The sequence below is a fragment of the Colletotrichum higginsianum genome, chromosome 6 (genome assembly GCF_001672515.1).
Source record: "Colletotrichum higginsianum IMI 349063 chromosome 6, whole genome shotgun sequence".
Lineage (NCBI taxonomy): Eukaryota > Fungi > Ascomycota > Sordariomycetes > Glomerellales > Glomerellaceae > Colletotrichum > Colletotrichum higginsianum.
In genome coordinates, this window is record NC_030959.1 from 4,251,640 (window position 1) to 4,265,744 (window position 14,105).

The 14,105-nt window shown below is 35.9% G+C and overlaps 3 protein-coding genes across 3 annotated transcripts; 1 reads left to right on the forward strand and 2 right to left on the reverse strand.

Annotated features, from left to right (window-relative positions):
- Window positions 1–6,971: 6,971 nt before the first annotated feature.
- On the reverse strand, window positions 6,972–7,175 carry CH63R_09626 (PKSN polyketide synthase for alternapyrone biosynthesis protein; the record flags this gene model as incomplete). Its single annotated transcript, XM_018304600.1, is given in 2 exon segments — window positions 6,972–6,977; window positions 6,990–7,175. 2 exon segments carry the CDS (start codon window positions 7,173–7,175, stop codon window positions 6,972–6,974), a joined length of 192 nt encoding a protein of 63 aa, XP_018156623.1.
- Window positions 7,176–8,884: 1,709 nt separating this feature from the next.
- On the reverse strand, window positions 8,885–9,910 carry CH63R_09627 (uncharacterized protein; the record flags this gene model as incomplete). Its single annotated transcript, XM_018304601.1, has 1 exon — window positions 8,885–9,910. One exon carries the CDS (start codon window positions 9,908–9,910, stop codon window positions 8,885–8,887), a length of 1,026 nt encoding a protein of 341 aa, XP_018156624.1.
- Window positions 9,911–12,504: 2,594 nt separating this feature from the next.
- CH63R_09628 (uncharacterized protein) lies at window positions 12,505–13,891 on the forward strand (the record flags this gene model as incomplete). The annotated part of the gene is made up of 5 exons (XM_018304602.1): window positions 12,505–12,507; window positions 12,587–13,021; window positions 13,064–13,195; window positions 13,456–13,505; window positions 13,603–13,891. 5 exons carry the CDS (start codon window positions 12,505–12,507, stop codon window positions 13,889–13,891), a joined length of 909 nt encoding a protein of 302 aa, XP_018156625.1.
- Window positions 13,892–14,105: the final 214 nt, after the last annotated feature.

The window sequence follows — 14,105 nt, forward strand, 5'->3', positions numbered from 1 at the left end:
ACTATTAATTATAATCTATATAGGCTACTTATTAATAATAGTTTTTAGGAAGAGGTATTTATTGTCTTCCCTAATTGTAGTATATAGAGACTTCTTATATTATATTACTATTTGCAGTCCCTTTATAATTAGTATTCCTAGTTTTTTAACTTCTTACTAGAGTTCTTTTCCTTAATTTATATTCTTTAAGTTTATACTTTTCCTTTATAAAAGTATTTGCACTTATTAAATATATAGTTTAATTAATATTTAGTAATATAGTTAATATAGAGTATAGAATACTTTAGGCTTAATTAGAAGTAGAGCTATTTAGTAAGGTATTCCTTAACTTCCTATATATTAAGTTCTAAGTCTTAGTAGGCTCTTAGAATAAATTCCTAATTTTATTACTAAGAGTAGAAAGTATATTCTTCTTTTAAGTAAAAGTAAGTCTTATATTTATTATAAATACAATCTACTTAGAAAATTCTATAGTATTATTTATAAGTAAGTTTAAGTAGTTTATTATTTCTAAATAGGGGTTTCTCCTAAATTTAAACTTTAAGTCTATTATTAATATTAATATTTTCTATACTATAGAAGTATATTTCTTAATTATTATACATTTTATTAATATTAAGTTATTAGTTAATTTAAGTGCAATTAGTATTTAAGTATATTTATAAAGTTAAGAGTTAATTTAAATTAATATTATTACTTTTATTAATTTTATACTCTTATAGCTTTATTCTATTATAAGAATTAAAATTTCTAAATTTCTACTTTATCTCTTACTTAATTTTAAAGTTAGGACTTTTAGATTAAATTAAGCTTCTAACTTATTTAAGCTTAAGGAGCTATTTAACTACTCTTTATTCTATTTTACTTAGTAGGAGAAATTCATTTAGTAATTCTCCTAAATTAGAAGTACATTTAGAGCTTATTTATTCTCTAAGGACCTTAATAGTTTCTTAAGGGGTTCTTTCTTTAATATTAAACTGTAATTAGGGGAATAAGATTTTTACTTATTTTCTTTCTATAGCTACTATTTTAGTAAATTATCTAATTAGGCTTACTTCTTCTTATACTAAATTAACTAAGTTTTTTTTAAGTATAAGTTATTTTTAGTAGTCCCCCTAAGCTTAAATTCTTTACTATAATTATACTTTAATAGTTTAGAGGGTTTCTAGTATATTAGAGCTATTTAATTATACTTATATAGTATTTTATACTTAAATAAGTTTTATTATAAGTTATTAGTTTTATTTTTCTATAATTTAAATATCTCTATACTTAAATTTCCTAAAGATAACTATAATTTTATTTTTAAATTCTTTTAAGTACTAGCCTACTTATTCCTTACTATTTTAGTATATAAAGTAGCTATTACTATAGTAAGTAGTTTAGGAGAGTTATTTATAGGGAACTTCTTTTCTTACAATATTAGCTTTCTTAGTTTCTTTAGGGAGTAATTAATTCTAAAGTTATTTAAGCTATTTATAGTCTCTAGTAATATAATTTAATTTCTTATAGTTAAAATAAATACTACTCTTAAAATTATATTATATAATTAACTTATTCTTATAAATTATACTAATATTTATAAATTCTATATAATATTTATAAGTAGTACTTAGTTTACTATTATATTACTAGTTATTTCTCTAGTTACTATTATAGTTATTTTACTAATATAGTCCTAGAGTATACTATTTACTTATATTAATTTATAAATAATATACCTATATAGTAAGTTGCCTATTATAGTAAGTTACCTACTTTTCTCTACTCTTCTACCTTCTATATAAGTTAATTTAACTATAATATATAAAATTAATTAAAACTACTTATTATTCTCTTTCTTATTACTATTCTAAACTACTTTATAAGTTTGTATATTATATTTAGGCTTTCTATAATTACTATATTGCCTTATATGTAATTTAGTACCTTTTGTATAACCCTCCTTCTAAGGGTTATTCTCTCCTCTAGTATTAATACTACTCTTTTCTACTTATATTACCTCTACTTTAGTAGTATTAAGTAACCCTCTAAAATATAATGAAGTCTTTTTTACCCTTTAGTACTTACTTAGTACTTCTATCCCTATATAAAATTTATAATTCTTAATTTTAATAATAGTAAGCTTATAAGCTAACTTACTAATACTTCTAGTCTAAAAGTTAATTACTTTATATATTAGTATTAGTAAACTACTTTAATATACTTAAATCTTCTTTTTAAGAGAGGAAGTACTTTATATAGCCTCTAGTACTATAATTAGTATTTTTGCATTTTAGGAGTCTTAACTACTTAACTATAAGTTTAATAGTATTAGTATTTTTAGCTTAAAATTTAAGTAAGAAAGAACTACTTTAGAGTTAAAAAGTATAAGGCCTACTTATTTAAAACTAACTTATATATTATTTTTACCTATTAAAGTAGAGAATACTACTTTAAAAGTAGGAAAGAAGTTATTCTTAGTAATATGTAAAATTTATATTTATATTATCTTCTTAATTTCCTTACTATATAAGTACTTTAATAGGCTAAAGTACTTAATATTAAGAGGCTAGAGTTTATATAATAAATAAGGAGGCATATATAAAGTAATAATATTTTATTCCTTATAGTATTTATTAAAGTTAGTTAATTTATAGCTATTATAACTATTAAGAATTAAGAGGTAATAAGAACTCTTTATATAGGACTTTATATATTAATTAAAGTAATTTAACTAATTTAGACTAATATTATTTATTATTTATCTATTTTTACTTAAATAAATATACTATATAGCTAGGAATTAGCTATTAGTATACTAGGAGAGGAGGTAATATTTACCCTTTATAATAATATATAGAAGTATTACTTAGCTATTTGCACACACACTCTAAATAATAGAAACTTATTCCTAATTATTAGGCTACTTTATATAAGGCCTTCCCTTATAGTTAAATATTATAATAACCTTTATGTATAATAGTATTTCTATTAGAAACTTAGTCTTATTAAAATTATAAATATTATTATTAAGTATTCTATACTTTACAATTATATTTTGTATAAGTGCAAATTAGCCTTATATAATTATAGAATTCTTAGCTAAGGCCCTCTAATAGTTAATTTAATATTAAAATTGCATTTTTAATTTAGGAATGCATTATATAAAGTTCTGTACCTATTAGGGTCCTATATGCATTCTATTATATGCACTTAGGAGTTAGTTAGCTATTTCTTATATATTTTCTTATTATAGAGGGAACCCTTAATTAATTAAGTTAATAACTTATTTAAGAATTACCTCCTCTTTAGTTATAGTTATCTTTATTAAATTTAGTTATCTTTTACTTTATATAATGCATTCTGCGCATTAGTTATATAGTATTATTTAGGGGACCTTAAAGGTAGAGGTAGCTATTTATATAGACATTTTTAAGTCTTTTTTAAGAGCCTAAATAGTAAGGATAATATAATTTTTAATTAAGGTAAATTGCATATTTGTATATAGAGGGAAAGATAAATAAAGGTTAAAGAAGTAGAAAGTTAGAAAAGTAGGTAACTTACTATAATAAGTAACTTACTATACAAGTATATTAGTAGTTCTTACTTTTCTCCTTATATTACTTATATAAGTAAGTATTAATTTAAATTACTTTTTTAATATACTATAGGAAGTTATCTAATTAGTTAATTTTAGTAAGTTTGTCCTTAATTTCTTCTTTTAGTCCTTAATAGAATATAAAAATTTAAGTATTATTAGTATAATTAAAGTATATATAGATTTATTAGAATTCTATAGTATAGTAAGTAGCTAATTTAATTTATTATAAATTAAATAGATTTCTCTTAGTTTACTATTTCTTATTAGAGTCCTAGAATAGTAATTTTAAAGTATATTTAAAGCCTTAGAAGTTTCTAAAGATATTCTAAGTCTTACTTTTATAATACTTAAGTATTATATTATTAAGTAAATCTTCTATATATAGTTTAAATTATAAGAGGGCTCTACTTTAAAGGAATATAGAGGTATAAATAATGCTCTTAGTTTTATTATAGAAGTTACTTTAATAGAATTCCTAGTAGGTCCTAATTTAAATTAGGAATTCTTTAAATTACTTAGGGGTTCTATTAAAAGTACTAAGTAAATTAAGCTTAAGTTTATCTTATTTATTTATTAGAATTATAATAATATTAGCTGCAATTTAGAGAGTATAGACTTCCTCTTTAAGAGTAATAACTTATTAAGTATATTTTTAGAGCTCCTCTATAATTATAGTATTCTTATTAAATATAATTTATATTTTAGTAATATCTTTATTAGTATACTTAAATTATTAAGTTAACTTAGTATTGTTATTCTTATTACTAGAGGACTTAGTATTCTTTATTTTTTTATTTAAATTCTTAAGCTAAAGTAGAGTAATTATTTTACTCTTAAATACAGAAGAGAATAGAATTAGAGTAGTAATAAGTACTATATTTTTAATTATTTAGTAAGTATAAGAATTAACTTACTAAATAAGAGTAATTAAAGTATTATAATTAAATATTTAATAGTAGTATTTCTACTAATAAGTAATTAAAATTAGTATTTAATAAATAGTACTAGAGTCTTACTAATTTATTAATAATTTTATTAGTAAGAATGCAGTAATGTATATACATAGTAAGTAAATTAATATAGTAAGTAAATTACTTTCCCCTTCTTTCTTACCTTTCCTCCTTATAATAACTTTCCTCTACGCACAACTATAGAATCCTCCTTAAATAAAAGCTGCATTATTCTTGCACTTAAAACTATTTAAAAAGACTTAAAACTATTTATACGAAAAGTAGCCTCTATTTATAAAATTCTATTTTTAACTCTTAACTACTAATACATTAAATAATTACTATAATAAGAAATGCAATTAAAATTAATAAAAATAATTAAGTTAGAAGAAATAGTAATTCTTAAATAAGTTATTAACTTAATTAATTAAGGATTTCTACTGTAATTTAATAATGTATAAAATATAGCTAATTGCCTCCTTAATAAATATAATACAATACGTATTAGACTCTAATAAGTAGAGAACTTTATATAATATTAATTATAACTAAAAATACATTTTTAATATAGAATTAACTATTAGAGGGCATTAGCTAAGAATCCTACAATTGTATAGGCCTAATTTACCCTTATACAAAATATAGTTGCAAAGTATAGAATTTATAATAATAATATCTATAATTTTAATAAAATAGACTTCTTAATAGGAATACTATTGCACGCAAAGGTTATTACAACTTCTAACTATAAGGGAAGGCCTTATATAAAGTAGCCTAATAATTGCAAATAAGTTTCTATTATTTAGGGCATATATATAAATAGCTAAGTACTACTTTTATATATTATTATTAAGGGCAAATATTACCTCCTCTTATAGTATACTAATAGCTAATTCCTACTCTAATAGTATATTTACCCTAGTAAAAATAAATAGACTATAAATAAAATTAGCCTAAATTAGTTATAGTATTTTAAAAAGTATATAAAGTCTTATATAAAGAGTATTAAGTAGCTCCTAATTCTTAATAGCTATAATAGCTATAAGTCTACTAAATTTAATAATTACTATAAGGAATATAATATTATTACTCTTTATATACTTCCCTATTTATTTTACAAGCTCTAGCCTCTTAATATTAATTATTTTAATTTACTAAAAGTATTATATAGTAGAAAAATTAAGAAAATAATGTAAATGCAAATTATATATATTACTAAGGATAACTTCTTTCCTACTTTTAAAGTAGTCTTTTTTACTTTAATAAGTAAAGAAAATATATAAGCTAGTTTTAAATAGGCTAGCCTTATACTTTTTAACTTAGAAGTAGTTATTTTCTACTTAAATTTTAAGTTAAAAATACTAATACTATTTAATTTATACTTAAGTAGCTAGGGCTCCTAAAACTTAAAAATACTAACTATAGTATATAATACTATATAAAATTCTATATTACTTAAGAAAAGAATTACTAATTATTAATATAACTTACTAATTTATTTATATAAAGTAGTTAACTTATAAGCTAAAAGTATTAGTAAATTAGTATACAAACTAGCTCTTATTAAAGCTAAGTACTATAGGCTTTATACAGTAAATAAAATACTAAGTAAGTATTAGAGGGCTAAAAAAACTTTACTGCATTTTAGAGGGTCCCTTAATGCAGCTAAAGTAGAAGTAATTTAAGTAGAGAAGGGGGTTATTAATACTAGAGGCAAAAATATACATTAGGAGGGGGCTCGTATAGAGGGGGGTAAATTGCGCAGTTAGTAATATAGTAATTATAGAAAGACTAAATATAATATATAAATATATTAAGTAGTTTAGGAGACCTCTAAAGAAGAGAATAATAAGTAGTTTTAATTAATTTTATATAATACTACTAAATTAACTTATAATATTAGTAGGAAGGTAGAGAAAGGTAATCTACTTACTATATTAATCTACTTACTATATATATATATATTAATTAATTATATACTTAAATTATAAATAATTTATTATAATTATAATAGAAGAATAATCTAAGAATTACTTATAGTAGAGTAAATTATAAAATTTATTACTAAAGAGTTATAGAAAGTAATTTATTTATATAGAATAAATATTCTTATATTCTTAAGTCTTATTATTAAGACTAATATTTTAAAGTTAATTCTTAATTTAGGACTATAATTTAAAAGTTAGTCCCTAGTGTAAATTACTTATTGCCTATTAGTCCTTCTTATTTTTATATAATTTTCCTTAGTTCTTTTATTCTTAAGGAGTTATTTGTATAACTTTATTTCTTATTTATATAAATACTGTACTACTTGCACTCTACCTTGCCTAGTAGGGCTGCATTACCTGTAACTTATTAGGTTGTAATATTGGATGTAGTGTAAGAACTCGACTCCTTGCGGTGTTGTTGACTTTTGTTATCCGAAATGGAAATAGTCGCTAGACCTGTTTGCTTACTAGGCAATGCGGCGGCGTTAACGACGTTGGTAAATAGTGACCCGTAGTACATTCCTCGATGGTCTTGAGCTGGTCGTAGAAGGTTGAGACGTCGAGCTTCTTGGAAGCACGCTTCTTGGAAGTACGCTTCTTCCTGTCCTTGAAACTCTCTGCTTGGGCTTGCTGATCCTCGATTATTGAATCCATGTAAACAGTGGTGATAGTAATAGAAGATTTTTCCTGCTACGCACTGCTAGGCGGGATGGAAAATATAATCTAGTGATACTTTCTAGGGAGAACGCTTTGTCTAGTGTTATGCTCAAGTAAGTCTCGACGGCAACATCATTAGGACTACCAAGCCTCGCTCAAAGCTAACCTAGCCCGACTCAACGCCTCTAACCTTCTTCTCTGTGCTATTTAAGTCATTCTGGGCAATCTCAAGCGCGGCCTCAAGTACTATGATCAGCATGCTGGCGGCTGGGTATAGAATGGTGCTTGTGATGACATGCTTCCCTCCCATCCACTGCTTCTCCTCCAGGCGCAATGGAGTTCGCCACCTAGGCTCAAAGGGTTCTTTCTAGTTAGGGACTTCAACGCCTATGAGATCTCTCCTCGACCTGTTTTGCTCTCTGACTGCAATACTCTCTACCGTTAGGGCTCAGCATGTGCATTGAAGACAGCTGAGAGATGAAGTTTGGGTGAAGAATATCATGCCTGCGCCGCCAACCAACGCCTGTCAGCTTGTCAGAAAATGACTCACTGACACAGAACACCGTGCTTGCTTTTTTTGATTGGATCTGGGCACGAATTGGATTAGGATATGGAGGCCTTGAACATATACCTGTCTTGACTCTCTCGTCTGGAGAGATTGGCAAGCCAGATGGGGGATTTTGCGCATAAATTGGATGAAGAAGCCGTGTCTAACACCAGACTGGCGCCTCACAGATCAAAGAACCATTAAATCCAGTTTGCTAGCATAGCCTGGCTCGTGCCGGAAGCAGCGTTCTGCAGGAGGTTGTAGGTTGTTGGTCTGGGAGACCAGTTCATCGTCGTTTGTCATAACGCTAATGTAAAATGAGGTGTTTCTACCTGTCAATTTCTCCATGGGAATTTTGGCTAGAATGTGATGTCAGCAACTGTATCCCTCTCGTCATCCATCTCTGGTTAATGAAGAACGATTTTGCTGTTTTCGAACCCTTCGTAGGCTACTTCCAGCAACTTCCTTGGCACATAACTCGCGGATCATCCTGAACCAATGTGCTTAGGATTGTGTTCCGTCGATCCCAAGGCCATCATTCTACTTGCCTAGAACGGCCTTCATGACGCTGAAAGGAAAGTTCGCGTCTTGCTGTCCCCTGTTGTTTGCAGAAACCGGATATGCGTAGAACGGCGTACACCAGAACATCCACACGAAAACCCAAACGTGACCAAACACCTTTTGGTGTACCACGTGTCGCGTGCCGAGGCCGGCGCCACCTGTGCTTCCACAAGTTCTGGAAAAGGTCCTCGAGAACGAAGCAGTAGCGAGCTTTTTATGTACAATAGAACGGAACTAGTGAATGAATTGTCCCTATCATCCAAGTAACTTCGTCGTACCCAGGTAAATTATCCATGGACATAACCCCCTTTTCACTGTCTATCTTCCCCCTTTCCTCCATTGGCTCTGCTCGTAGATTCCGGTCATCTTATGCAATGCACTTTGGCGTCGACCAGCCACAAGGAGTCTTCAGATCAACGTGGCTCAGACGTCAGTAGATAGCACGCTCTGGCTAGAATCAATGTCATCCTAATGCTAGAAATACCGGTAAACAATCTCTGTCCTGCTCAAGCAACGACCATAGCCCAAGACTAAAATCCAACGCTAAATATCAATGAATGAAGCCACACTACCATGACTCAAACCCTGCACATACCCATCAGATCAAGTCAGAGTATCTGTAAACATACCGCCTGTCATCCAACAAATCCAGCGCCGCCTGCCTTCCCTTGGCCTCTATCCTCGACTTGGCAATCTGCGCATCCAACTTCTCCTGCGCACTTCCCGTCAGCCGTGCACTCCCCTCATGAAATCTCCTCTTCACCTCAGGCGGACACCTCTCAGGCAATACATGTCTGGGAATCGGTCCCTTCCCCACTTCAACGCCATAATACCTCAACGCATTGTTCAGTCCCCTCAATAAAGTGTCCGGCTCGTAAGCCACCTCCATGGCCATGAAATGGGTGAAGCCCGCAAGGGATAGAAGAGGCATACCACCCCATGGAAGCTGATGCGCGGCATTCGGATTCCGAACTACACTTTTGTGGTCGATGTAGAAAGCTTCGAGAAACCATTTGAGTTCAGCGTCGGCAATGTCTTGGGCGCTGAACATCCAATTGCCCTTGAGGGACTTTTTCCAGAGATTCTCGTCGGTGGGGAAGCCTATGGCGTCGAGCCAGGAGGACCAGACCTCCGGCGTGATGTAGCCGGAGCGCTGCGTGTCAAGTTTGGAGAAGAAGATGGACATAAGGTTGTTGAATGGAGGAGTCGGATTCCCGTTGCTGTAGAAGAAGTGGTCTTTCCACTGGGAGGGGGGAGGTGGTGGTTGTGTCGGAGGGGGACCGAAGCCAGGTGGTGCGTTCGAGTTCCCTCCCTGGTGCGATTGTGACCGAGGTGCTGAATACTGTTCCTGTGATTGTTGTTGTTGTTGCTGTTGCTGCTGCTGCTGCTGTTGTTGGAACTTCAAGAACTCCTGCCACTGATCCCATTGGGCTTGCTGCCATTGCTGTGACTGTGCCTGCGGAGGGGGTGCCTGAAAGCTTGGTTGCTGCTGCTGAGGCGAAGAAGGTAATTGAACGGCCTCTCTGGTCGGCGGGTTGTTCCGCGCCGGCAAAGGCGGCGGTCCCCCTCCTCCGATTTCAAATCCCGGCGGCCGGGGCGGGATCGGTGGTGGCGGAGCATCCATAAAGCTGGCCAAAACACTGTCACCCACAACTCAGTTTAAGTTCCAGTAAAAAAGGTCTGAGGCGAGGTACTTACGGTACAAACAGTCGACTAGAGTTCACAAGAGGAAGCGGTGGCGGGAAAAGGGTGGCGCTAAACTCTCTCGTCTTCTGAAATGTCTACGTCGGAACGTTGTGAAGAAGCCGATAGTGAGGCTCGTAAAGAGAGCAAAGTCACACAAGTTCTCGACTTCGCCCCTGTGTCTCACTTTTTGAACTGGCGTAAGGGAATCAATGGTGTGTCGACAGTCGATGCAAACTAGGAATCACGACCCCCTCGTGAGAAAGAGGCTCGGCAAACATCTTTATGAACAGTTCCAAGCTCAATAGACAGGTTGGAATGGAAGTTGGGTCTCTAAGTCTCTCCATCCTTGAAAAGCCCACCCCTCAACCTGGTCGCCAAAAGTAGCCCATCGGCAATGGAACTCCATTCGCAAGGCAGATTCCGTCTTACCTTGCAGGCCATAAACTGCCTATTTAGGGATAACCTCATGCGCCAAGACATGACTATTGCTACTTGCATCCCGCTAAGACCACCAACTAGTGCTAGCGATTTCAGCTCCCCCGCTGAAACAGCTTCGTTTGAGGACCTGATAGGTTGTGGCTTTGCACGATATCGCAACCATTTTCCACTTCAGCCAGCCCAAACTCCCCGTACCCTCAATGTTCGTCTACGTAGCTTCCCAATCCTTCTCTGACTTGATCGGCTTCCATCCGAAATCTCGTGAAAGCTCGGCCGATACGAGGGCTTCGGATGCAATAATGATTTCTGCCCACTGTGCTTGTCCCTGGAAGGTTTCCTGCGCAACCTTCTCGAGCGAGGTAGAGACTGGTTCGGCCGATATGCCAAAGCCCCGAGGTCAAACCCAGCTTTGCCAATTGTCTTCGCCGTTGGTAGAAAGCTACAGCTTCCACTCTCAGCAAACAAAATACGTCGGTCCTCAGAATATATCTCTGCCGATGGAGCCTTTAGCGATTATGACCTTGTACAACGTAGCCAAGCCCTGAACATGAACGTGGCTGCATTTTGCTGTTCCTTCGCCAACATACTAAGTGTGGCCACTTACATGAGCTGAGTGCATCAGCAGCATAGGCAGCTGACCAGCAGAGAGCGTCGTGAAATAATATCCGGTACCGAGACGGAATACCAGGGGCGGTAAAATGGAATAGGTCTCTACTCCCAACCATTTACCACATTCAGCAACCATCAAGTCAACAGTTCGATTATATAAGGCTCTTCAACGTTGCAAGACTTCCAGTAGCTTACTATATCTTACTTGTTTGTTCCTACCTGTGCTGCGGATTCCATGCATACTATGGGCCCCAACCTGCATCTTTTCCGACACCAATTCTGGATCGTTCACTTGGAAATCAACTTTTCGGCATCTCCAATAAGTTGACTGACCATCCAGGCAGTGAAGTTACCTCATTCATCTATTTCTAAATTAATTTCCCCCTAATGTAAGAAAAAGGTTTAATCAGCCAGATTGCAAGTAATGTGCACTAGTAGCCTAACCTAAGAGCTTTATTTACAGAGTTAGCGTACTTATTTAAGCATTGAGATTACATAGAACACAGAGTTTAACATAAGATAAAAGGGTTTCCTAAATTCCGTCTGATTAACAGGCAACATGACCTCCACACTCATCTTAGCATTTAAGCTGTTTCCGACCTGTCATCCTGGATCCAAAACCTTTCTATCTTCTTTCACTCTAAGGAGACAAGGGAGAGGACAATGACTAGCGACGAAAACGAAAAAGGCGACAACAACAATAATGGCGACAAAAAGCACATCAGAAACGACACTACACCAAGACACAACCATGACGCATCACAAAAGCTCACCGTCACTCCTGATATCAGAACGGCTACTAGTGAACAGGAGCTGCTCCAGGCCATCCCTGGCTGCAACCACAACTGCCCAGCGCCCCTGTTACATTCAATTGTCTCCGTAATTCTGAATAGTTGACTCGGCGTGGTGGGTCAGGTGACGCAGGGGCCCATTTAGCCGGGTTCCACACCGTTGCGGCCCCGTCCCCGGCGTAGATGGGGCCGTGTCTTCCGTTGTCTTCCGATGCGCCCGCGCCTACGCTGGGAAGGAACGCGGAACGTGGCACAAGGGACGGGGTGGGGCCTTTTTACGTTCACAAGCATTATGCATATCCACAATCATAATTCGACTTCGTGTTGCGTCACGGTGTTGCGTCGAGGTAGGTACGGACATGCCATGGGACATGGTGTGGTTAGTACCTATATAATTCAGATACCTTAGGTACCTCATGTAGGTATTTCACCTCAAAGCACGTCGACTCTTCACACTTACGCCGTTTGTTGTCAGGGCTCACAACTCGACTGCGTTTGCCTCTTTTCCTCCTTCTTCTCCTCCTTTTTCTTCTCCCCTACTCCTGCTCTGTGGAGGTTTTATCAACCTGTGGCTCTCCCTTTCTAGAGGCGGCTGCCAATGTGCACACATTCAACGTTGAGCACCATATCAGTTTTGTCTTGTCCATCTCCACCTCCCAGACAGTAAGCGTTCTCATGGTCGGCTTCATTCACAATGGTACGTGTGATTTTCAATTGGACCGTGAGAACCCAACAATGGCACCAAAGCTGATCTCTTTCATCACCGCAGGCTGTAGTTCCGCCATGACCGTGATGACCGTGATGACCACAGTCGAAATACAACGCCGTTCTTCCCTACTTCCACGGCCAAAGCCACAGCCACAGCCCCAACGATCATGATGGCCCCTAAAACAACTGCCCCGACAGTGTTCCCGCCCTCGAGTCCATCTTCGGCCCTTTGGACCAAGACATTAAACATACCCCTTGCTCGCGTCCTCCATGCCGTCGTCCACTTCGTTTGCTGCCCCGACTCCAACAAATTTCAACTCGGGCATCGAAAGCAGCGTCGTCGTCGCTGCCACTTCTCCCTCAAACATCCTGACGCTCTCGATCTCGTTCAGACCACCCTCCGCCTGAATGGCGTTGAGTCAGCCACCCTGCGCGTCGAGTTCTTCCCCGACCAGTACCGCATCTGGCTGAAGATGACCGAGGGTCCCGTCCACCGTTCCCTCGTCAAGTAATCCAGATCTCACCTGTGCGCTTCGGCTCAAAAGGCGCATCTTTTCGTTACAGACACTCCAGGCACAGTTCAGATCCAGGGAAAGAACAGTCGCGTGGGCGGGTACGAGTCGAACTGGGGCTGGACGGCTGACTGCCAGCAGCTTACTCCTCCCATTATTTGCGAAGTAGCTGTTTCTCAGACTAGCGCAAGTGTCGAAGAGAAGCTTGAAGAATACATTATCGGCTCCAGAGGCTAGGTATGCACTGTTATTGGCATTAAAATCTGCTATTACAACAACTACTCGCTGAAATTGTATGAGACTATCCTTAATAAGCTTTACGAGTGCTGTCCTATCTCTAGGTAAGACAAGGCGACACCCCAGTCTGCGCCAAGGAGTAGACTCCTTTAGATATGCTGGACGAGTACCTTTGCTTGTACCCATAGGACTTTGGCGACCAGAGCACTACGCGGAAGAGGCCTCTGCCTGCCAAGAGGTATGTTTTCCACGTAGCTGCTACTTCACTCTTCAAACTCCTCCAGCCTCCCGCCGTCTATCATTATCATTGACCTGACTTACTTGTCATTACATAGTTCCAGAGAATCCAAACGCAACGACCGCCGCACGCCGATCCGCATCTCCTTCGCCAATATCCTTACTCAGCTGCGCGCTGTAGTGCAACTTGCCATCATTGAATGGCACCGCGAGCTACCTGAGCCTCTGGGAGAGAAGCCCACAAAGCAGCAATCTGCATCCAAGCTTCGAAATACTGAGCCTCAAAAACGTCCTGCACCGCAGGTATCTCGTGGATCACCCCGGCACGGACGTGCCCTGAAGAAGAAGAAGGTGCAACCGGTGGTTCATACACCCGCTCCATCCTGAAAAAGCTGGTGAGACTGGACGGAGGAAGGCAGAGAGGCGGTTGCACGCTGCGGACAAGGATATAACCTAGTTTTGTTGATAGCAACAAGTTGATGATGGACGGAGGGCCAGGTGGGAAACGGCAAAGCGAGTTTGTCGCAGCAAGGACACTCTCAAGAGCGTGGGCATAGAGGCCTCACGTGCGGTTGTCACTGGGAAAACTCCAACTACCCAA